The sequence below is a fragment of the Neoarthrinium moseri genome (assembly GCF_022829205.1).
Source record: "Neoarthrinium moseri strain CBS 164.80 chromosome Unknown scaffold122_Wmoseri_CBS_16480, whole genome shotgun sequence".
Classification (NCBI taxonomy): domain Eukaryota; kingdom Fungi; phylum Ascomycota; class Sordariomycetes; order Amphisphaeriales; family Apiosporaceae; genus Neoarthrinium; species Neoarthrinium moseri.
The window spans coordinates 34,165-56,905 of NW_026055236.1; the positions used below are offsets into that span (position 1 = coordinate 34,165).

At 52.3% G+C, this 22,741-nt stretch overlaps 9 protein-coding genes across 9 annotated transcripts; 3 read left to right on the forward strand and 6 right to left on the reverse strand.

The window, feature by feature from the left end:
• Positions 1 to 2,193: 2,193 nt before the first annotated feature.
• On the forward strand, positions 2,194 to 3,943 carry JN550_013571 (uncharacterized protein; the record flags this gene model as incomplete). Its single annotated transcript, XM_049312173.1, has 2 exons — positions 2,194 to 2,414; positions 2,473 to 3,943. The coding sequence occupies 2 exons, from the start codon at positions 2,194 to 2,196 to the stop codon at positions 3,941 to 3,943; spliced, it is 1,692 nt and encodes a 563-aa protein (XP_049164462.1).
• A 776-nt stretch (positions 3,944 to 4,719) lies between these two features.
• JN550_013572 (uncharacterized protein) lies at positions 4,720 to 5,634 on the reverse strand (the record flags this gene model as incomplete). The annotated part of the gene is made up of 1 exon (XM_049312174.1): positions 4,720 to 5,634. One exon carries the CDS (start codon positions 5,632 to 5,634, stop codon positions 4,720 to 4,722), a length of 915 nt encoding a protein of 304 aa, XP_049164463.1.
• A 362-nt stretch (positions 5,635 to 5,996) lies between these two features.
• On the reverse strand, positions 5,997 to 7,403 carry JN550_013573 (uncharacterized protein; the record flags this gene model as incomplete). The annotated part of the gene is made up of 1 exon (XM_049312175.1): positions 5,997 to 7,403. The coding sequence occupies one exon, from the start codon at positions 7,401 to 7,403 to the stop codon at positions 5,997 to 5,999; it is 1,407 nt and encodes a 468-aa protein (XP_049164464.1).
• Positions 7,404 to 8,761: 1,358 nt separating this feature from the next.
• On the forward strand, positions 8,762 to 10,093 carry JN550_013574 (uncharacterized protein; the record flags this gene model as incomplete). The annotated part of the gene is made up of 2 exons (XM_049312176.1): positions 8,762 to 8,913; positions 8,974 to 10,093. The coding sequence occupies 2 exons, from the start codon at positions 8,762 to 8,764 to the stop codon at positions 10,091 to 10,093; spliced, it is 1,272 nt and encodes a 423-aa protein (XP_049164465.1).
• Positions 10,094 to 10,482: 389 nt separating this feature from the next.
• On the reverse strand, positions 10,483 to 11,821 carry JN550_013575 (uncharacterized protein; the record flags this gene model as incomplete). The annotated part of the gene is made up of 2 exons (XM_049312177.1): positions 10,483 to 11,466; positions 11,579 to 11,821. 2 exons carry the CDS (start codon positions 11,819 to 11,821, stop codon positions 10,483 to 10,485), a joined length of 1,227 nt encoding a protein of 408 aa, XP_049164466.1.
• A 735-nt stretch (positions 11,822 to 12,556) lies between these two features.
• On the reverse strand, positions 12,557 to 13,941 carry JN550_013576 (uncharacterized protein; the record flags this gene model as incomplete). The annotated part of the gene is made up of 3 exons (XM_049312178.1): positions 12,557 to 12,689; positions 12,745 to 13,120; positions 13,167 to 13,941. 3 exons carry the CDS (start codon positions 13,939 to 13,941, stop codon positions 12,557 to 12,559), a joined length of 1,284 nt encoding a protein of 427 aa, XP_049164467.1.
• A 260-nt stretch (positions 13,942 to 14,201) lies between these two features.
• Positions 14,202 to 16,860, forward strand: JN550_013577 (uncharacterized protein; the record flags this gene model as incomplete). The annotated part of the gene is made up of 3 exons (XM_049312179.1): positions 14,202 to 14,864; positions 14,981 to 15,624; positions 15,720 to 16,860. 3 exons carry the CDS (start codon positions 14,202 to 14,204, stop codon positions 16,858 to 16,860), a joined length of 2,448 nt encoding a protein of 815 aa, XP_049164468.1.
• A 417-nt stretch (positions 16,861 to 17,277) lies between these two features.
• JN550_013578 (uncharacterized protein) lies at positions 17,278 to 18,408 on the reverse strand (the record flags this gene model as incomplete). The annotated part of the gene is made up of 1 exon (XM_049312181.1): positions 17,278 to 18,408. The coding sequence occupies one exon, from the start codon at positions 18,406 to 18,408 to the stop codon at positions 17,278 to 17,280; it is 1,131 nt and encodes a 376-aa protein (XP_049164469.1).
• A 1,387-nt stretch (positions 18,409 to 19,795) lies between these two features.
• On the reverse strand, positions 19,796 to 21,468 carry JN550_013579 (uncharacterized protein; the record flags this gene model as incomplete). The annotated part of the gene is made up of 6 exons (XM_049312182.1): positions 19,796 to 20,371; positions 20,427 to 20,707; positions 20,769 to 20,794; positions 20,847 to 21,085; positions 21,138 to 21,166; positions 21,216 to 21,468. The coding sequence occupies 6 exons, from the start codon at positions 21,466 to 21,468 to the stop codon at positions 19,796 to 19,798; spliced, it is 1,404 nt and encodes a 467-aa protein (XP_049164470.1).
• Positions 21,469 to 22,741: the final 1,273 nt, after the last annotated feature.

Here is a 22,741-nt window from a genome sequence, read left to right on the forward strand (position 1 = left end):
ATCAGTACAGCAGCACATGGTAGGATGACTTGCTCAGCTTCCAACAGACATACGCAAAACCAAGACTGCTGTGGCACATAATACAAAAGTGTCCTGCATTTAAACCAGCGCAAGGATTATAGTCCTTCCCCGGGTTTAATCACATCACAGGCGGCGAACGTTGGTTGTGTCTCTTTACTGCCCCATCCAACCTCCGTAACTGTGGCTAGGCTCTCCGCAAACCTAGCATACGGGACGATCTACCGGGCTCTCGTCCCATGTTGAAATGGAGCTAGAATGCCGTGAAGGGGAGTAACTAAACACACACACAACGCCGCAGTGCTACGATTGGGTCTCGGCGTAGGCCGTGCTCACTTTATAAGGCACGGTCGACAAATATGACCTTATCAGGAAAGTACTAATGAAAAGCACCAACGAGAAAGAAACATATATAATAGAAAGTGTCCGCGCAATAGCTCATTATGACTCGGCACTGTTTGCTACTGTGATTTTCAAGGCTAACTAAAGCTAACCAAAGTCAAGTAAATACCGAGGAAACAGTTCTCTATTGACAAGTTATACTTCAGAAGTCTATGATCTTGAATATAATAAACCCAAAGCAGCCAAACACCGCAATAGTAGCAACCAACGCAGGACCATATTCAAGAGCAGTTGATGGACTCTTCGGTCTTCTGTCTTGAAAAAAATCATGGTTTAGACTTAACAATGGTTGAGAGACGGACCCATCTTAAAGGTAGTTAGCAAAATTATGTGATTTATATTAAAGAACACTTGAATTAAGAGACTTACATATCCATCGCTGTTAATTTTTTCCCTTTAATAGTGTAAGTAAACAGTTTAATGTAATATTAAGTGTGGAAAGCAGTTAATTGTGGGTAAATTCTGAGAGGAACGCTTTTAGTTGGTATATGGCACAAAAAAAAGAAGAAGAAAAACTAATAAACAATCGGCTATTGGGTAGTCGAGAGTGTTCGGCGCCTAATGTTGAATTGAATCATACGCGCGGCGATCCTGAAGAAGAGGAGGGTGCGTACAAGTATGGCACAGCCTAGGATCTGCAGATTCTCTTCGTCGTTTGCCAACATTCATTGAGGCTGTGCAGAATCGAAACACTTCCAGTTAATCCCCGCAGCTACACACAACCACCAACGCATGGACCACAAAGCCACCAGCAGCTGTGTGAGTGTTTTGGGGGCCGCTGCGGGTCAATATTCCTTGAAACTGTGCAGGATCGAAAGGCTGACATGTTGGCACACTGCTGGCAAATTAAACCGGAATTAGTGGACACTCGTCAGCAGACCGTTGGGCCCCTTACGAATCCGTCTTTCCTTCTGCTATATGATTGGTCTGTTCCCTTTCGTACTTCAGTAGGTTTCTTAATTCCTTCGCACCTCTAAACTCGGCGAAGTCTTTGACCTCTTTGAACCCCCGACTTTAAGAGCTGGACCTGATTATAGAGGTCAAAGCTGAGGTTGCCAGACTCGCACTCAACGTTGATCCCTTGCCGAAGATACCCAATAGTCAGATGAATCCGTGTATTGCCCTTTAATGAGTTGGTATTGAACCGAGTTCTGTGATGCATGGCAGTGATGATCAAGCAAATCTGTTTTTTTGTCAACATCACTTCCGTAACGCTCATCTCCTTCATCAGCTTAAGCAATGCAAGCGCGCTTGGGTTTGCTGCTTACGACAATACTTATTGCATACAAAAGTTGTCTACTAGACCTGGAGTGATCAAGAAATTGAGGTTTTAAGAGTCGAAAATGGAGGCACGCATGCCGATGCTGCACGGGGTCCATCACCAGTGGCACAGCTTTAAGTGCCCTGTTACCCCTGCTGACCCACCTGGCAGTGCCGTTCAAATAAAATTCTAAAGGCGCCAATCGATTGACCTATGCGGAATATCAAGCTTCCTTATTTACTGTCAGATGGCTTTCGATTATCTGCACAATAAGAACGGCATTCTTAAGGAGAATAGAGTCATACTCGGGCGGAATCGCCCCAAATATTCTTCCTGTGTACGGAGTACACGTGTGATGAATATTTCTACTTTTGGCCAGGTCAGCATTCGGGGTGATTTATTTATGCAGCCGTCCTCTCTTAAAAGCAGGCTGTGCAGGTCTGACTGTGACCCTTATATTATGTTCCCTGCCCCCATTTTCGAAAGTGGGCATTCACCATCCCCTAAACGCAATGCGGTTGCTAAGCTCGGAAACATTGCAGCTACACGAGTTTCAAGGCGACTTCGAACATGACTACGCCATCTTATCACACACCTGGGGTCAGGGGGAATGCACTCTTCAGCATATGTCGAGTCCCAACGCCGCAATAGTGGGACTGGAAGGCTACGAGAAAATAAGGCTGTGTTGCGAGCAAGCGCGACACGACCAACTGAAATGGGTTTGGGTGGATACGTGAGTTGAAAAGCCTCATCTACTGCCAAGGATGCGTCGCTGATTCAAATGAATACAGTTGCTGCATTGATAAAACCAGCACCGCCGAGCTGTCCGAGTCTATCAACTCGATGTTCAGGTGGTACCAAAAGGCCAAAGTGTGTTACGCGTACTTAAAGGACGTCCATCACATATCCGAGCTCGCGCGTAGTAGATGGTTTACGCGAGGCTGGACGTTACAGGAGCTTATCGCTCCCAGGGACCTCCTTTTCTACTCGACCGATCGGACGTGCCTAGGGAGTAAGGCTGATCTACGACGCGACCTCGAGGCCATTACGAGTATTTCAGGAGACGTTTTGTCTGACGCGAGTCGATTTCGCCAAGTATGCATCGCCAGCAGGATGCGGTGGGCAGCTCACCGTCAGACGACACGCTTAGAAGACATGGCCTACTCGCTCATGGGAATTTTCGACGTAAATATGCCGCTACTTTACGGAGAAGGTAGCAAATCATTTACGCGGCTGCAGCAGGAGATTATGAGGGGCTCGGATGACCAATCCCTGTTTGCCTGGGGCGTACCCCAATCCCCCGTCTCCGTCGAGCACATCAATCAATCCCTCTCGAGCAATGAAAGACACGGTCTGCTTGCTAAATCGCCGCAAGACTTTATGATCGCTTCTGAGATACAGCCAGTACGCAGCAAGCAGCCGCCAACAGCAACATCGATATCGAACACAAGTGTCCGGATAGATTTACCCGTTGTTAATATTGGAGGCAGGCAAGTCGCGGTCATCGCATGCACGGTGTCCGGCCGCCCTGGAACGTACGTCGGCTTCGTCTTGAACCAGTGGGATAGATTCTATACATCGCGCGGCGTCAAGCTTTTCGAAATCTCGGACAGTGAATGGATCAGAAGCGCTATAGAGACTTTGGAGATAAGAGAGATCAGTAGCGTGCTTCCTCTAGCACCACCGCTCGTTATCAGCATACAACTAGAAATAACTGCCTGGCTGCACCACGGGGATGTCGAGATACATGCCCTGCCAGGTGCATCTTATCATCGGGCCAAACGATTGGTCGTGGGGCATGGCTATAGTGGTATTCACGCTGTTCTGATTTTGGATCCCTCTGTGTATCCCCCATCCAGATACGAGGAGCACCCCGGATTCGCTATCATTATTGGAGCAGACTCGAGGCCTTGGGTTTCACTCGTCCCTATCCTGCATCCTGATCGAAGAGCAAAGCAGTTCCATCGTTTGGCGGCGTCGAACCCGGATTTTATCAAGTTCTGCATGACGAAAAGCGCCCTGCTCGCCTTGCTTAGTAAGAAGCAGGGCGAGATGAATTTCTTAAACGGCCGAGCTGAGAGACTTGATTTAGTGCTGGATCGCGAGTCCATCCCTCGCGGCAAGAATCTAGAGATCCGGACTGGACGGCCCATCAAGAAAGTTGTCAAGACGGTCGACGTGTGTCTTCATCTCAGGGTTCACTTCGAGGAAGTCTCAAGTGACCATCTAATCGATTCAAAGGTCTGTATAACGATAGAGTAAGTGCAGTCGGTTTATGTTACAATTCCACAGGTAATAGCTTTTGGTTACTAACTTGATACCAAAGACGTAGGAGGAGTACTTACTTTATTTGATTTGTAACGACTGCAAGTGTGACTCGAATGTGGGGTTTGCCCTCGTGGCTGCCTTGCCATATAGTTCTACTACATGTTGTGGAACATCTAAAGCAAGTGCACTGCTTGTCTTGGACCGGTGAGATTAAAGTCCGATGAAAATATAAGTGCTGTCGCCTACTACGCCAGCTGCCACATCGAAGGCGTGGGTGTACCATCTATCCTCAAGATGGCACCTCACGGGTGTTGTTGTTATCAGAGCTCCAGATCTCTGTTAGCCAGGGGATACTTCCATAACGTTCATGCAGCATCAATTGCGTTCCGCGTTAGATGTTTGCTTCAACAGCATAAAACTTAGCGGTCGCTATCCATCAGCGGTACACTACAACTAGAGCCCAGATTTACTTTTCGGCACAAAAAGCAATCCACTAATTTTAGAGTCTTATGTAGTTCAATTTTATTCAATATACGAGGGCCTTGGGCTCAGGAGCCTCCAAGACCGAAGTTGTTAGCCGTACTTTCGGCAGAAATTGGAGACTTAGGTATATGTTAGAATAGGATTGTGCAGCTTCCCCCGAGCCGAGACAGCTTGAAGGTTGAAGAAGAATGAAGTACTGAGACTTAGGTTAGCACTTTTTTAGTATTGAAATCATGTATTCGTCAACTACCAATAAACACAACATCATTGCCCCTTTGACTCGTGTGTCATTTCGTGGACTGCAGTGACTGGTGAGCCATCCTGTCAGTCCAGAGATCCCGAAGCGTGATCAGAGACACCTCATCTTCACGGTTCTGCCGGGCTGGATCTTCCAAGGCGCACTCAAATGCACCAGCTGCTCGCATGGAGTTCCATTCCTCAATGAAGTCATTGACAGAGATGGGATACCTCGGCCACGGCGGACGAAGGCTCCTGTCGAGATAGCTCCAGGCAGACTTGACAAGCTCGTACTCCTCCGCCAGAGCATTCCCCGCGCCGTACCTGCGACGCAAGTACTCCATCCACTCGCGAATATGGCGCTGAGCCTTCAGGTCCTTGACAGTGTACCAGCATGTCTCCCCCTCGCGCTTTGCGTTGTTGTCAATTTCCAGTTGGATCCATTTCTTGACATAGCTCTCCCCGTGCAGCTGAAAAGACATCGACTGCCCAGCAGCGTCTCGATTCTCGCGACTCATCTTCTTCATCTCATGGTCAAGGTCAAAAATTCGAGCATAGAGATCCGAAGTGAGTTCCCTTATGTCGTCAACAAGCTGTCTGCAGTCAAATATGTTGTTCATCTCGGCTGTATATTGACGGTTGTTGCTGATTGCGTCCAGGGTTCTTCGGACGTCAATTTTGGATACGGTCTTAGTGCGTGTCTCGAGCTTAAGAAGAAACTGGCTCATCATGGTGAGATTTTGATGGGTGGTAATCAGGTCAAGCGCCGGGTCGTGTTGCTCGGTAGCCAGCGACTCTTCCCGGCCAACGGGCCTGTATAGTGCGGTCTGCTGTGAGGCGATGCTTGGGGATTCGCATGTTTGGGATTCACATGACGTGTCCGAACCCTGATAGTCAGTTAAGGAATTGAGAGGTTGTTTCCAATCGAACTGGTACGGTGCGATCTTTTCCAGGGGGTATGGCATCGTGACCCAACGCAATTGACTCCAGCGGCAGAGATTGCCTTGCTGACTGTGTTTTGATTTTGGGTTCCCACTTTCACGTTCCGTACTGCTGGGACCGCCGTAGAGGAGACAAAAAGCAATACGTCACCCTTTGTTCTAGTTTAGTCTGGTGGGCAATGTCTCTGGGCTCTGCATGTTTCAGAAACTCTTTTTCGCTAACCCCGATAGCTCGGCTACATCCGCCAGACCCCAATTTTATAACTGCACCCAAATGTGTCACGAGAGAATAGGAGCAATGGACAATCTGAATAGGCTTCTTATATCTCGAGTTTGACCCAACATGCCTACATCCATTGGCAGCCTACTAAGTTGTACAATTAGAACTAGAGCAGTTGCAACAGATCGGTTACTTTGTGCTTGTCGATATTTTCGATAACGTCAATGATGGCCTTCTGCGTCTTTTCTCCGTAGCACGGCGCTGTCATACCGAAGAATTTCCCGTGTACACGATCCTTGGAAAAGGGATGCTCATCTTCGCCCAGAGGATAGACTATGGCTTCATTGCGAGTTGTGCCGTCCGAGAATTGGAAGGTTACTCTTGCTTCAAGGTCGCGCACCTCGCCGTTGATCACAGCCTTGACCTTGCTGCACCAGCTCAATACCTCGGCGTCGCCCAGCTTCTCATACATCTTCCACCCAATGTCCATGCCATACAGCCACGCAATGGCGATTTGGTAGTATATGCTGAACTGCGCATCGACCACGGTCTTGGGCTGGAGCTTATTCGGATCAACAGTGCCAACAATGGGAAAACACCCCGGAGATAACTCTACGGTGAAGCCTTCGATTGACTTCCCCTGAGATTCTTGGGCTACACGAGAAACGACTTCGATCGCGGAGTGTGTCATGCGGCACGCTGGGAAGGGCTTCATTGCAGTGGAGCTGAATATCCACTCCTCACCAAGGCGGTCGGTCAGACGAGCGGCGGTGGATGTGGTCGAGTACGAATGCAGAACGCCATACCTGCCTTCAATGGGTCTTGTCGCCCCAAGGACGCCGGCCTCAGCTAGAGCAACGACAACGAAAGCATCGTGGACGGCAAAGCCAGGATGCAATCGCTTATTCCAAGACCCGTTGTCCAGGAACTGCATCGAGCCGGCCGCCTTGGAGAGGGCGAGACCAAAGGCATTTTCAATCTGATGAGCATCCAAGCCCCTGATCTTGGCAATGGCAGCGACTGCACCAAAGACACCTGCGGTTGCCGTGTTGTGGAAGCCGCGCGTGTAGCCGCCGTAGTTTAGGGCGCGGCCTATCCTGGTGGTTATCTCGTAGCCCACGGCAGCACCGAGCAGGAAAGCCTTGCCGTCGGACTGTGAGAGTTCGGCCTGGGCCAGGGCTGCTGGGATGGCGGTCGCGCCCGGATGAAGGATAGATGCGGCATGTGTATCGTCAAAGTCGAAGCTGTGGGAGAAGGCGGCATTAAGGAAGCCGGCGTACTGTGGGGAAAAGGTCTTGCCCTTGGTGTAGACGGTGCTCTGTCCGGAATTGCCATGCAGGGCCAATACCGCTTTGAGGAAGGCCTCGCTCGACTCGGCAACGGCGGCAGCGCCGGCCGAGATGCCGATGTGGTCAATGATGAGGTCCTTCAGCTTGGCCACGTGTGTGTCGTTGAGCATGGCATAGTTCGCCTCGGCGACGAATCTGCACAGCTCCTTGGTGATGCCACCGTCTGCGTGCTCCCCGTTGGAGCCGTCGGCCGCCGGGTTGGAACCATCTTCCTGAGACGGCATGCTGTCCTGGGTCCGCGGTGGTAATCGGTCGTGTCTCTCAAGTGGCAGGCATCGACAGGACGGCGAACACGGCGAACGTAGCGTCCCTGAGTTTGGCTTGCTGGATACAAGTTCTGGGCGTGTGCATATATACCCGACATACTTACTCCGTACGTAGCCTAGGTCGCTACCTAGGCAGGTATAAAACCCCACCCCGAGTAAGCTCGGATAGAGGCGCCTCAACCCCACGCTCTCCGCATCCGGGGTTGTGCAAGAAACCTAGGCATTGCGGGCAGCTTGGTGTGGGGTAATTGGCACCCTGGACTCGGCTCCAGCTGCAATAGTCCTTGGTGCCAGCATTGTGAGTATCCAACTTTAGTTAGGCGCTACATATACCTAGGCATGTACGTTGTACCCACATGGTGTGTTGGCGGATGGGATCACAGCAGTACGATAGAGTCTCGGGCTACACAACGATTGCTGAGCAAGCCGAGAGAGATGGACTTGATCGGTTGATGCTATGGAGTGCCTCTGGTACGGCTCTTGGCAAGCGCGGGTCAAGCTCGGGGACAGCATAACTACATACGGATCGAACCGAACCAGCTTCGGAGGACAAGGAGCAACAGGACGTGGAGCATTGTGATGAAGTGGCGGGCGGCATCGGGCTGTTCCGTAGCCAACCGTCCAACCAAGCCCCAAGCTGTCGATATGAGAAGCCGGAGATGCGTCAATGGCCAGGGCATGGCGTCCGACGTCTGGATCCAGTCAGGTTGCAGGGCGTTTGTTTGTTCTTGGTGCTTGCTTGACAGGCCGCCCCAGCTCAGTTCCGGGTTATGCTTCACTCATTCGTCGACTGGCTACATACCTAGGTACCTATAGACTAGTGCAGTCGTCGTCTCCACTTTGTTTGACAGTCTCCCAGAGTCCGCAACTCCCCAAGACTGACGAACTGTCCAGGTGGACCTTAGCTTGCTTGCCTGCCTACCACGAGCAAGTTGCCATCGCTGGCATGCACCTCCTCTGGAGTCAGTGGCGTGGGGATTGAACCCATTCCTGACCGAACCACTGCGTTGGGAACGGGGCTGTGTCCAGAATCCAGAAGGATCGATGCAATGGGATCGATGGGGGTCGTTCCGGGCGCGTGCGTCATCTGGAGTGCAGTCCATCCACCACGCACCGTACAGTAGAACAAAGAAACAGTGGGAATAGTGAGCACATACGTCATCATGGCCTCTGTTTGTCTCAGCAATCGAAATTGGCCCGACCTCACTTCGCCATGGCGATGAATACTGGACTTCTCCATCCATCGAGTCAAGCACAGAACTTACCTGACCTGCACGACCAATTGCGCTTCTGAGAAAACAAAAAAAAAAAAGAACATGGCCGAAATCGCAGCGGGAGTCGTCGCCGCCGAACAGGTCGTCTCCACGACCGTCCAGGCCGGCGCAGCGGGATACGCCGTGGGAAAGCCGTCCAACGGCTTGAGCGCTACCTTCAGCCAGCTTGCCACGGCGTCGCCAGACGGCACCAGGTATGCTGCACCGGGGTCGCCAATACACAAGACATGTCAGTACTGATCTCCATCTTGCAGTAATTCGCTGGCCAGGTCCAACCACAGCCTCACCGTCGTGGGCGACCGGGCATATATCTTCGGCGGCCAGACGGACGCCGGCAAGCTGGCAACCAATCATGTCCACTCGTTCGCCCTTCCCACCAAGGACAAGGCCCAGGCGGACTATCACTTGACCCCGGCCATTGCCCTTGCCGAGGGTGGCCCGGTTCCCCAGTCACGGAGGAGCCATTCTGCCTGTGCTCTGGGCGGCTGCATCGCCGTCTTTGGAGGTGTCGATGAGTCTGGAAGCACCATTGTCGACCCTGCCATCTGGCTTTACGACCCGCAGAAGTCGGCTTGGGAGGCGACGCTGCCCGAGCCTTCCACTACGGCCCCCACGGCCCGCAGCACGGCGAGCCTGTTCTCCGACGGCGAGGATCTGCTGCTGTACGGAGGGAAAGACGGACATGGAACTCCACTGGTCGACGTCTGGATATTTGTGTTCTCGACAAGAACCTGGGCGAGACTACCCGACGCACCGGCCTCGACCACCAGCGCAGCCTTTGCCGGAGGCTCGCTGTATCTCATCTCTGCCACCGATGCTCTAAGCAGTGCCCTTCACCACCTCAGCATTACCATTGAGGCAGAGGAGCCCCCGAGCTGGGACACCGTTCAGTTCCCAACAAATCCTCTGACCCCGGGCCCGAGACCGCGCGAGAACGGTGGCCTTCTCCACGTCACGACCGGTTTTGGCCGGCAGTATCTACTTTACCTGCTGGGCGACCGGCAGCCGACCAGTCCCTCCGAGTCGGCAGAGGCCGCATCGCCACCCCAGTGGAGCGACATGTGGTCTCTCCAGCTGCCCGCGAGCCATGTTTCCGTGGAACGCACCACGACCTTCTCCGAGGCCATCAAGCCTGCCAAGATCAAGGATGCCATCCGATCCAAGCTGGGATATGACGCCGGCACCTTCACCTGGGCAGAAGTGGACGTCAAACCGCCCGGCGATCTTGCAGAACCGGAGGGCAAGGTCCACCCTGGACCTCGAAGTTCCTTTGGCTGTGACGTCCTGGCCAACAGGAAGGACGTCGCACTTTGGGGCGGAATCAATGCCAAGGGCGAGCAGGAAGGCGATGGATGGATTATTCAGCTTGAGTAATTTCACACTCGAGCTCTGGAAAATCATGTATTAGTAACATAACGTAGACTGGTCAAAAGCGAATGCCACATTTCATGAACCCAACACACCATACTTGAATTGGGGGTATATTATTGTTGTTTCTCTTCTCCACGCAAGTTCAATGGGTTGAAATCCAGTTATGAACTTGGCCTTGCATCTGGGTTGAACTCAGCAATGGGGCGCCTCCCTAGCCTTTGGTTTTTTTTGTTTTCCCTTTTCCTTTCTCGCTTCAGAATCCGATGGCCGACTCTTTGCCGACGCCGTCTGGCAGATTACATATGTTTACATATATACCGCCTAGTGCCGCCTAGTGCCGCCTAGTGCCGCCTTTTTGTCATTATAGTTCAAGTTTAGACGATACGCAGTTCTTAAGCCTCTCCCCAAATCTCGTCGGCAATCTTCCTGATCAAGGCCAGCTTGGCCTTCTGGTTTTCCAGAGTCAGCGGGTATCCGCTCTCATGGGTCGAGAAGCCGCACTGGGGGCTGATGCAGACGCGCTTGAGCGCCTCCTCGCGCGTCTGGTTGCTGCCCTCGGCGATGAAGTCGGCGGCCTTGAGGACGCGCTCCTTGACGGCGTCCTTGTCCTCGAGCTCGCGGAGCTTAGTGCTGATGGCGCCGATGACGACGTTCTTGTTCTTGGGCAGGTACTTGAGGGGCTCGAAGCCGCCGGCGCGCTCCGTGTCGTACTCGAGGTAGAAGGTGTTGACGTTGAGGTCCTCGAACAGCTTCTTGGCGATGATGTCGTAGGCGCCCTCGGCAAAGTGGCGGCCGCCAATGAAGTTGCCGCGGCACAGGTGGATGCCGGTGTGGAAGTCGGCGGGCAGCTTGCTGATGGAGTCGTTGTAGAGCTTGATGTAGGCGTCGAGCAGGTCCTCGACGGTGCCGATGTTGTCCTTGTCCTCCTCCCAGCCCTTGCGGAAGGCCTGCGAGCAGAAGTAGGCCATGCCGGGGTCGTCAAACTGGACGTTGCGCAGGCCGGCCTTGTACAGCATGTCCAGCTCGGCCTGGTACACCTTGGCGACGTCCTGGAAGTACTCGGCGTCGTTGGCGTAGGCCTCGGGGCTGTAGGCCTTGCCCTGCTTGTACCTCATGTGGAACCAGGCCGGGGTGATCATGGTGAGCTTGATGTTGCCCCATTCGCTCTTGGGGACGAAGGCCTGGACCAGCTGCAGCTCGTGGAGGTTGGAGAGCGACTTCTTGGGGTCGTGCGACAGCTTGGACCCGGCAATGACCGAGTCGCCGGGCATGACCTTGCGGTCCTTCTCAATCAGACTCACGACATCGGGGTGGTACAGCCTGAACATGGAGGACTCGGCCTCCTGGAGGGCGATGGTGCCCTCGAACTCATCCCACTGCGCGCCGCGTTAGAGAAAAAAACATATAAGTTTCAGACGCGGGTTTTATAGCCATGAGACAGCGCCCATCTGCCTCAGCTCAGCAGCAGGCAATCGATTATTTACGCACCATGTGACCCCAGAACCGGGTGCGGTTGAATTCACCGCTGTTGACAGCCTTGAGGCCCAGCTCCTGCTGCAGCTTGACGACATCGCCGACGGCAGCCTTCTCGACGGCGGGCAGGCCAGCCTCGTCCTCCGAGACGCCCTTGTCGCGGATGGTAGCACGCACTTCCAGAAGGTTTTCTGGGCGCAGAAGCGATCCCATGTGCTCAGCCCTGAACGGCGGGGCACTGTGAAGCGGGGCAGCCATGTTTTTAAGGAGGGGGGGTTCTGGGGGTGTAAACGGATTGTGGCCGACAGAGGACGGTGGTTGTTGGTTGGTTCGTGGACTATAGGTGAGAACCTGGATGGCCTAGGCAGTCAAGCGACTATACACGCGTAGGATTTCCAAAAGGGTAGAAAAAAGGAAGGTGTACTCGCAGTAGTCCATCCGTGTCCTCATAATTTGGTAATTCTGCACTTTTCGCGGAGCGGGGAACGCTGCCCAGCTTCGGTCCGGCTCCCAATCGACCCGCAAAGCCACGTTCAGCGTTTGTGGGGTATTGCGGCCGCAGTGAGGAGACAGAGGTTTGGCAATTTGAGAGGAACTCCGCTGGGCCATCGGAGCCAGCCGATCCCCAGCATCCATGATGCTTTTACGGGGGCTGATTAAGTTAGGTAATCGTCATCCCCTATCTCGAATCGGAAGTGTGCTGTTACAAGAAGTGAATCATCCCCAAGCTGTTAACTACTTCTTGGAAGTCACAAGTGGTGCGGCAATAAGCCGTGTAAAAACGTACTATAATATATGATAGTGTTGAGTCTGCAGTCGAGACTTCATGCGTCAAAAATATTACATACGGACATTTAGTTCATCTGGTTTCTGTCGGCCGCTCCTAATCATTCAGAAAATGATCAAGTATTATACCAAGGATGGAAAAGTTCAAGAGACATTTACACGGGGCTGCTTTCATATAGACCGCTTATACCACCTCCGTTAGGGCCATTAGTTAAACGCTACCTTGACCTTGGGCACCGGAGGTATCATTTTGATCCGCGCGAAGTTGTCGAACACGGAGAGCAACGACTCGGACGTGTCCACAAACCCGTGCCATCCCAACTTTCTGCTCTTGTCCATACTATTCACGGTTCAGCACGATAGCCCTCGATAGCCATGGAGGCCAAATGACTTACCTGAGCAACAGTGGGCCGGCCCGAGTTGTCGACCCATCGAGGAAGGCGAACACTCGGTCGACGTCTTTCAGTTCCCGGCAGGCCAGGTCATGACGGTCCGCGATCTTTCCCCATGCTTCTTGGACTTCGGGGCCCTTGGCCCATTCCGTGAGACTGAACTTCTGCCTGACTGTGGCATTCGACCCATAGCCTCTCGGATTGTGAGGCACCTGCCTCTCGACATAGGTAGCCTCCGGGTCAGGCCCTTTCCAGTCAACACCGTACCAGCCAGCCAAGCGGGGCCAGAAGCCTTCCCACGTGAACAAACTGTCATCCGAGGTATTGAACCGCTGGTTTTCGGCGGCTGGCGTCAATACTGCCCACTCCTCCATGAAGGCTGCATCGATTAGTCTGGCTCGACCTTGGACGAGAAAGGGGCTTACCATTCAGCATTGCACTGCTCATGGAAGAATGCATCTGCCACGCCTCGACGCCCGAGGGCCATTCCAAGGGCTGCTTGAGCTCGGCACAGACAGACGCATAGACAGCGAGCGGGAATGCCATGTTCATCGCAGCGTCGGGGACGGCCCCTAGGATCGCACCGGGCATGTGTACATTCCATCCAACCCCCTCCTCGCGGCAATATTTGAACAGCGAATCCTCTTGAGGGTAGTAAAAATTGGGTTCAATCTCTACCCTCGGATCAGACTCCTCTTGGGGGACCTTAGTAGCGCCCAGGTGCACGCCATAGTTCTTTGCTCCAGTCTGCAGCATGAACCGTTTGGGCTTGATTGACGCCATCTTCAGGGCACCGATGAAGTTGTCCAGCAGTTGCGAGTTCACTCGGCACATCTCCCCCGCGTCCGACCACAGGCCGCCGCCCGCCTTAGGGCTGGGCTGCAGGTAGGCAAAGAAGAAGATGTGGTCTGCTTGGACCCCCTTGTCCTTCAGCGTTGCAGCAATCTCCTCTGGCGTCTTCAGGAAGTCCAGAGCCACGTGCTCAGCATTGGATGGTAGCCCGCCAGGCATGTACGGAGGCCTTCTGCTCAAACAGTATATCTTGCGCCATCTGGACGGAGACCGTGAGAGCACTTGCAGCATGTGGTAACCAGATATTCCGTTGGCACCAGTGATGATGGCAGTCAAGCCTGTAAGACTGTCATCGTAGACTGGCAGGCCGTGGTAAATATCGATGCTCTGAACCTGTTGCACAGACATGGTGACGCGATGTTGGACCCCTCGCAGGACATGATTTATGTGTGCCGTGCCTTCTACAGTTTATACCATGAAGGTTGCGGATGTCACGGTGCGGGGACGTTGCTGCATGCGTCATTGCACTTGCAAGGCGCTGAGACCGCGGCACATCGAGCTTCCAATTACCTGCCGCATTGGCATATCAGCATGTCCTTGTGTGACTGCTGCCCAACTTCATCATCTGGTGTGGCTGCACGCGGAAATCGACCCTCCTTAATATTAACATGCAAGCACCGCGGCGACAACAACGCCGCCGACCGCCCCGATCCTGCGCAGAATGCCGTAGGCGCAAGATCAAGTGCGACCGGGACCAGCCGTGCAGCCAGTGTGTCCTGTCGAATGGTCGCTGCCTATATGATGGCGGAGCCGGAAATACGACCTCGCAACACCAGCGACGGCCTAGGCTGTCTGTGCCAAGCTCGGGATCGGGCTCCGGAGCAGTCCCATCATCTAGAGGGAGTCGGACCGGAACCGCCGGGCCGCACCCGCACCAGCGTCAGCCAGCAGCGGTGTCTCAAGCACCGCCGCCTCTGACTGTCAGCCTGACCGAGGTGCAAAGGTATCATGACCAACCGTCGTCGAGGCCGTCTATCAATCCCGATGGGAGGAGAGAGGGTGAAGTGCATGATGATGCGCTCGGGGGACAACTAACCCGTCGTCTCCAGTCGCTTGAGGAATGGCTTTCGAAATATGCTGCCGAGGTGGCGGCGGCGACCGGGATGGCTTCGAATTTAGCATCCTCGCGTAGTGACAATTGCAGCCATGAGCATGGTGATAATAATGACGGGTACCACATGGCGGAGGCCGGCCTGGAAGGTGGCGATCAGCTGGTGCTGCACAAATCGAGGCTGTTTGGTCAGACGCACTGGACAAATGCCGTACATGAGGTAAGAGACAGTTCATAACCATACATCGGATCCCCAGTGATATCCTCCTGTTTCCCGTCTCAGCTATATAGCTATTGCACACTTATCACATTCGGGCCTACTGAATACTACCACAGTTCAAGAGGATTGCCGCGTTCATGAGGAACGAGGCCAGGAGCTCGCTGGAGACCGCGACCACAACTACGGCCAACACGGCCGCCAGCGTCCAACAAGTGCGAGCGCTCCTGCAACAGTGCAAGAATCTCTCAAAGACTTTGAAAACGACTCGGCCGGGAAGATTTCTATCTCATCCAGAATCTGTTGCATATACTAGAGATGCAGCGGACCATTTAGCACGGCTATATATCTCACATTTCGAATCTGTGTTCCGCATCCTCCACGTGCCGTCGTTTTGGTCAGAGTGGGAGAACTACTGGGCGGATCCCGCGGCAGCCATGGATGTGACGACGCTGAGGGTCCAACTTGTCGTCGCCATCGGGTCGGAGCTTTCCGGGGACGAGCAGCCATCTTCGTCATCGAGAGATGTCCGCCAGACGGCTTGCCGATGGGTGTTCGCTGCACAGGACTGGCTGGCTGCACCGCTTGAGAAGGACCGGTTGAGTCTGGATTGCATCCAGATACAATGCCTGCTAATGCTGGCTCGCCAGGTGCTCTCCATCGGTAGCGATTTAAGTTGGGTTGCGATGGGCACGCTTCTACGCTGCGCTATACAATTGGGCCTGCACCGCGACCCGAAGCATTTCCCGTCGATGAGTCTTCTGTGAGTTTAAGTGACCATGACAATGGATCGAACTTACAATACCTTCTGGAAAATACTTATAACAGAATGGTCACTAACTGTTTTATCAAAATAAGTGAGGCCGAAGTACGGAAAAGACTATGGGCAACCATTTTGGAACTAAACATTCAGACGTCGCTGGATTCCGGCACGCCGCCAGGCATATCACATGGCGACTTCGACACAGGTCCGCCGTCGAATGTAAACGACGAAGATCTAGACGCATCGATGACGGCGCGCACTCTTAAGCAGCAACCCGACAGGGTCACAACTCAGACTTCGTTACAGCGCTTTCTGTTGCGGAATCTACCGGACCGGCTTGAAATGTTGCACTGCATGAACGGCATAGACAAAACACTGAAGGACGAGGATGTCCTATCACTCAGCGCGAGAATCGGAAAAGCCTGTCGGGAGTGCGTCCCGTATTGCCAGCCGATGCAAAGTGAATCAGAAGTTGCAGAAACCGAAAGAAACGAAGCCGACATCGCGATTTTCAGGCGAGCCACGGCCCAGTTCCTGCTACGCCGCTTCCTATTAGTCCTCCATAGGCCACTCGCAGGCCGCATCAACGAGAACGCGCTGTACTACCACTCTCGCAAGGTTAGTTTCGACACGGCTGCTGCGCTTCTGAAGCCCGTGAACAGTACCAACGCCAAGTTTTCACGCCTTATGATTCGTGGTGGCGGCATGTTCCGCAGTTGCCTCAATCATATCTCGCTGGCTCTAGCTTCAGAGCTGCTTATTGAGATCGGAAATGTGGGAGAAGAAGGGGAAAAGGGAGGGAGTTCGGCTTATCGCCAATTACTTGAAGATGCTGTCAAGGAAGTACGCGACCTTTGGGCCGAGAGGTTGAGGCGTGGGGATACTAATGTGCGGTTGCACATGAAGCTTAGCATTGTGCTGGGAATGGTGGAAAAGGAAGAGGACGAGGAAGAGAGAGGGGCCAGGGGCAGGACCGGTGGTGGAGGCGACGTTGGAATTTCGACACAGCAGCGTATGACGAAGAGCGCCCAGGAGAGTCTGGAGACTTGTATTCGCTTGATCAAGAGGAGCTTCTCTGACTGGTCTATTACTGGGAGTGAGGGTCGTGCTGTGGACGAGCCGATGTATTTGACGGATTACTCTTTTGATTTGGGGGATGATACCTTTCGGACTTCTGAGCTGGGTGTAGGTTTAGCAGGCGGAGGGGAATTTAGTCCGAACGCGTTGCTGTTCTGATGAGCTCCACGTGTCCAATAGGGCCCTCCCGCTGCCCGTTGATGGTCAATGATCTGTGTAAGTAGCTAACATTTGAGTCCTATAAATTGGAATCCCTTTGACGTTAGAGCCCGTTCAGGATCAACAGTGTGATGGACGAGTGATAGAGCGTTATGAGGCAAGGTGTTTGACGTCGGTCTCTTCTATGCCTTGAGGTACCTCCATTTGATAGGCACCATTTGATAGGCAGTTCAGTCATCCAATCATGAAAGCTTCCTCTCGAAGTTAATTGTCAACATGATTCCCTTGGGATATCTCTTACTTGGAAGGCTGGGACGTTGTATTACATATGGAAAGACCTCTTCCCCGTTGATCGACTTGACTTTTCTGCATCATTCGCATAATTGGCTATTCATGAATTTCTGGATCCTAGATATATCAAGGAGAGAAAGCAACAATACGGCCAACGCCAGTATAAGTAGTCGCCTCATCAAAAGCCTCTTGCCAATCATCCAGCGCAAAATGCTTGGTCTTGACGAGGCCCGCACCTCGGGCGAACAGACCTGCTTCCAGCATCTTCACCAACAACAGCAGGTCCTCCCGATCGTACATGAGCTTGGCCTTGGCAACGAGGTCGTTGGATAGAAAGTTCCAGTCGATGATGTTCAGCCCAACAGAGCCCATGATGCTAATCCGCCCGCCCCTCCGCAGCGCCGCGACGGCGCTAAGCAGGTGCGTTGACTGGGCCGCGCCGGGCGGTGAGAGGTCCAACACGGCATCAATGGTACCGAACGCCATTAGGGATGAGGTATCGACCTCCTTGTCCCCTGTGATGTGCACGGTCTCGATGTGCGCTGACGGTATCCCCTTCCCGATGAACGTTTTCAAGCGCGCGAGCTCCTCTTCGTTCCGGCCCATGGCGATGACTCGGGCCCCGAGAGCGGCAGCTACATGCGTGCCTGCACCACCGAAGCCGCCCGTCGCAGGACACACTACAACCGTCTCCCCTGGCTTGACGTCGATGGACCGCAGGCCGCCGAAGGGCACGGAAAGATGCCAAAGGTAGATCAGGTCGCGCGAGGAATAACCTAGGCCCCTATTTCCGTTATCACAGAGCCGGCCCTCGTCGAGTGGGATGCAGTTCTCTAGCGGAACCCTGGCAATCTCTGCATAAGTGCCATCGTGCCAGACCTCGCGGGCGAGCTTCTTGCTGCTCGCAGTCGACCCCTCGTGGATACCCCAGAGGAAAACGGCGTCGCGGTCATCGCGCCCGCGCACAACACAATCCACCCAGACGAGCTTGCCGGGTTGCAGAACCGTGGCATCTGGGCCGACGAACACCACACGGCCGACGGCGCTGCAGCCGCCTACGATGGGTGTCGAGAACGGGTAGGCTCTCGTCCCATCGTATATATCCCGCTGGTATGAAAGCACCGGGGAAGCGAGGATGCGGACTACGACGCTGCCTGGGACTGCGTCGGGCATGGCTCTCTCCTCTATGTGCAGGTCGGCACCGATGCTGTTTACCACTAAGGCGCGGTAGTTTGAGGAGGCTTTTTCGGCTGCCATGAGAAGTAGGTATTTGAGTAATGATGTGTGTTGTAAGTAGAACGAGTTGGAAGCGGGATGCGAAATGTGACGGCAGCTTCCAGAAATAACTGGGCGATCGAGTTTAACGAGAGAAAAACGATTACAGGCTTTTGAAAGCAAGAAGACCTCCCCGTTTTATAGATCATACATCGCCAGCTCAGGAACCTCAACTATCATGCTCGAACGGAGGTAGCGCTTAAGGCCGGCCCCAAGCTCGGCCATACAAGGTTCGACAGTCTTCCGGGGCCGCGCATTTGTCTCTGACCGAACATGTACTGAAATATGTGAGTTATAACAAAAAGTCGCTGTGGTGTACGGAAAACATGCATTCGAAACCCCGTTCACGCCGGGGCCGGCTCGGGGCCGCGGAGATACGGCAGCTGTGGAACTACCAGAGTACCTAGCCTCAAGTACCCAAGGCGTTCCTGAATCGGTCCCCCGTTGTGAAAATAAGGATTCCACCCCTTTCACATTGTATCATGATCTAAGTACGTGTGATTCGACGAACTATCGTTCTCGAAATAATAACCAGACAGGCAATCTAACATGTCATAGAACCAACAGCCTTTCCCTTTCAACAGAGCAACATAAGCCGGAGAAGGAATACCAGTGCTTTCCGACATCATATCGAGTCGAGAGCCATCTGTGAAATTAAAACTTATCATCCTATTACCTCTCTTTTGTTTCCAAGACTATCAGCCTCTCCGTGACCAACTATGAAGTCTCAATAGATCCGGCTTGGAAGGCTGGCACGCGTTATTAGAAGCTGGCCTGGCCACTTAAGACGGAATGCCAAGCCAAGATATCTTAAGTTAAGATACGTGCAACACCGCTGATTGATTGATGCGTTGAGGCAAATCGGATAGAGGGCTTCCAATGTCAACGACCTTGTTACGATTATCTTAACTTAGTCTTAAATTTAGTATTAGTGATATTCACGATTGCAGCTACTGTTCGGGAAATTTGCGAAGCAAACCCTTGACAGTCTAGAAAAGATTGAAAAAAAAAAAGGCATAGATAATCTTGTAAGATTGAACCGATGACGAAACTACAAGCACTACAATCTCTTATGTGAAGAACGATAAGATAAGGACACTCTGTACAATGCTGGATCCATCTGGTTTAAATCTCAACACTAATTTCAATTGTTCGTAATGAAGTACCAAAAACTACTGCCTTAGCCAACGAGTGACACTGAATTACATTGATGATAAGTGAACTAGATCGTTCTGCCTTCGATTTGTAGTGCCTGAGATGCCACCCAGTTGATGCCTAGAAAGGCTCAACCTCATCCGAATGAACTAAGCTAGACATAATAATTATGTGGAAAGAGCTACCCTTCTAAGTTTCTGGTCAATCATAAAGCCTAGTAGTAGTATGGCTTCTCAGGGTCGGTCAAGTCAAAGACTACAGACGAGTGAGGTTTGCCGCCACCACGGTTGGAGAACTCCCGGGTGAAGTCAATACTGCGGTTGAAGCTCAATGAACCATCATCCAGAACGTCGATATATAGCGCCTTGTAGTCCGATGGGGTGTTGATGACGCCAATCTCGCCGGTCTGCACGAAGTAGTCGGTGACGACCAAATGCTTCTGATCGGGGGTGAGCTTGACGTAATGCGGACCAATGGTAGGCTGCTCCTCATCCGGGTCGTCGAGGCGCTTGACATTATCCAGGTCGCTGATGTCGAGTGCTGCAATGTGATTGGCGGTTGTAAGAGTAAAGTACGCGAAACGCCCGTCCTGTGAGATGTCTGAGTAGATCGCAACGGTATCCCGGGCCTTAGGACCCAAGTCGTAGAGGACCTTGGCTACGCCCTGGTTCCCGTCGGCATCCTTGCGGAAAGGGTAGATGATCCAGACTTGACCGAGGTGCACAGCGGTAGCAATGGCCGCGCTCTCTGGATGACCTGGGATGAACTTCACATCCTGAATGCCGCCGCCCTACAGTTCATCGCGTTAGAGAGTCTGGCTCTGTTGTTCTCTGTGGTGCACCTACTTCAGGGATGGTGATAGTGCTGAGGATCTTGCGAGTGGGCAGATCCCACAATCGCAGAGTGTTGGCGCGCTGAATTCCGAGGGTTGGCTTGAGGATCGTGATAGGTACCACAAAGTCCGATGTTAGGATGATGTTGTGGTCCCAATCGACTGAGAGACCGTGGGGGCTAAACTGTTCACCGAGGATATTGAGAGTGCCCTCAACATCCTCCGGCCATTCATGGATGATGTTGAAGTCAGCATCTGTCTCAACAAGGCGTCCAGGCGAAGTTCCAACAGCAGCTATGAACTCCGATTAGCGCCAATTTACCACAAAATTAGCATATATTCATGGGGGACTTACAGCCCATGTATGTGATGAAGAAGCCGCTGATGAAGAAGTCAGTAACATAATCAATTCTGGGCTGTCTTGTTCACGTACCCGTCAGGCTTTGCACGAATCTCATCAGTGATGGAAGAAAGAATGGCTCGGTTGCTCTTCAAGAAAGCTGGACGGTAAGGGTCGCTGGTATCAAAGTAGTATGCCGTGTCTTGTGTCTTCAGAAGAGACAAAAGACCACCACCGATCAAGGTCTTGCCATCAAGGGAGGGTCCAAGATGGTGTGGATCATTGCCACTGGTGGGCACATCGGTAACCCAAAGAAGGGTACCAAAAGTATCCTATGAAACAAATGTCAGTTCCGACAGCTATCTAACAGGACATGATACCCACGTCGTCCAGGCTATAAGTTGCTAGAAAATCTAAAATTTATTAGCAAATGAATGGAACAAAGGTGAATTGACTACAAACCAGCATGCAGTTTATCTCCAGAACCGGTCCAAAAGTATCCAATTTTCTTTGGTTTGATGTCGCTTGAGGTGAAGGGCGGGCTGGCCAAAGGAGGAGTAGGGAGCTGAAGGATTGGCAATGGAGGGGCGTTGCTAGCTAGTGGCTCAGTAACCCCAGGAATGCTCGGAATCAAGGCAGGGAGAGATATCCCAAGAGATAGTACTGGTGATGCCAGTATAGAGGCTACGAGAGCCGATGACTTGATGGCATACATCTCGAAAGTCTGAGCACGTTTCTTTGAGTGGAACCAGAGCAGACTGCTTGGGAGAAATTACTTTCTGTGAGAGTGTTTGAGCAGATTTGAAATTTGTCGAAGACCTGAAGGGATCTTATATAGTCAAAAATTGATCGCCCGAATCCAGGCTCACTTCCTAATTCTCTTTGTCTCATTCTCGGGAACGCAGTGACCCGCCCAAGCTGGTGCTATCATATCATCTACAAATTGCACCATCGTGACACATTGCAGCCGCAACAAAGCCTTTCGAGTTCAAATCAGAATGATTCTCGAAATAGTGCGGCTTGTAATTGAGCTACGGCAGTTGGCAAAAACATATACTAAGACATTGAAGAAGGTGATCGACATCTCGCATACGAATATTGGCCTGCATGCTCGAGTTGGGGCTAGTCGCATGCCGAAAAGGGGTGGTTCGAATTGTGCCATCGACAGAGAGTGAAGATCGACCACCTCGCTTTCACTCTACTGTGCAGGGCTGAGGACATGGCTTTGGACCAACATAATGGGTGGATACCTCATCTTTGGAGACTATTCCGCAAGATACTCCAAGTTCCGTTGGTATTTTTGCAGGCCTGCTTGAATTCAGAGAACGACGGGTTTCAGAAAACATCAAGGTCTCTTGATGTGTCTCGCTTATTGAATTTCAGTGACATCCACCCGACTTCGTAGTAGTGAATGTGAGTGACATCGAATAATCATAATCGAGTCCCCCGAATGGAAATTTTCCAAATGGAGATGCGAGGAGCCTTGGATCGATCTACACAATCTAGACCTCAAAAGGTGTACCTGAGTGGATGATCTGTACTCCGGGACCTCTCTGTAAGTTCTACCCTAAAGGACGTCGCTACAGTGTGATTCGTGAAGTGAATAGGAAGCGACCCTTAGTGGCTGGGATCTATTGTACTTAGTGCCAAAGCGCTGGTCAACTAGCTTGTTTACATTAAGAAATATGACAAGGTTGTCAAAGAAGCTTGAATGAAATATGATGGTGCCATCAAGATATTCATTCGTTTGCGATGAAATTCGAAGTTATGATCGCCGCCAAGACATGACGTTATTTTTAGATGGATGGTGTCTTTCCTGTGCGGCTCAGCTACCACACATTCGGAATGGCGCTAATGGGGTAATTCGTGGGGGAGGTATTATATGTATAATGCCGAATGCAAATGACAGCTCCTACATGGTCCGATTCCTGGCATTTTCAGGGTTTTTTTTCTTTTTTTTTTTTTTTTTTTTTTTTTTTTTTTTTTGT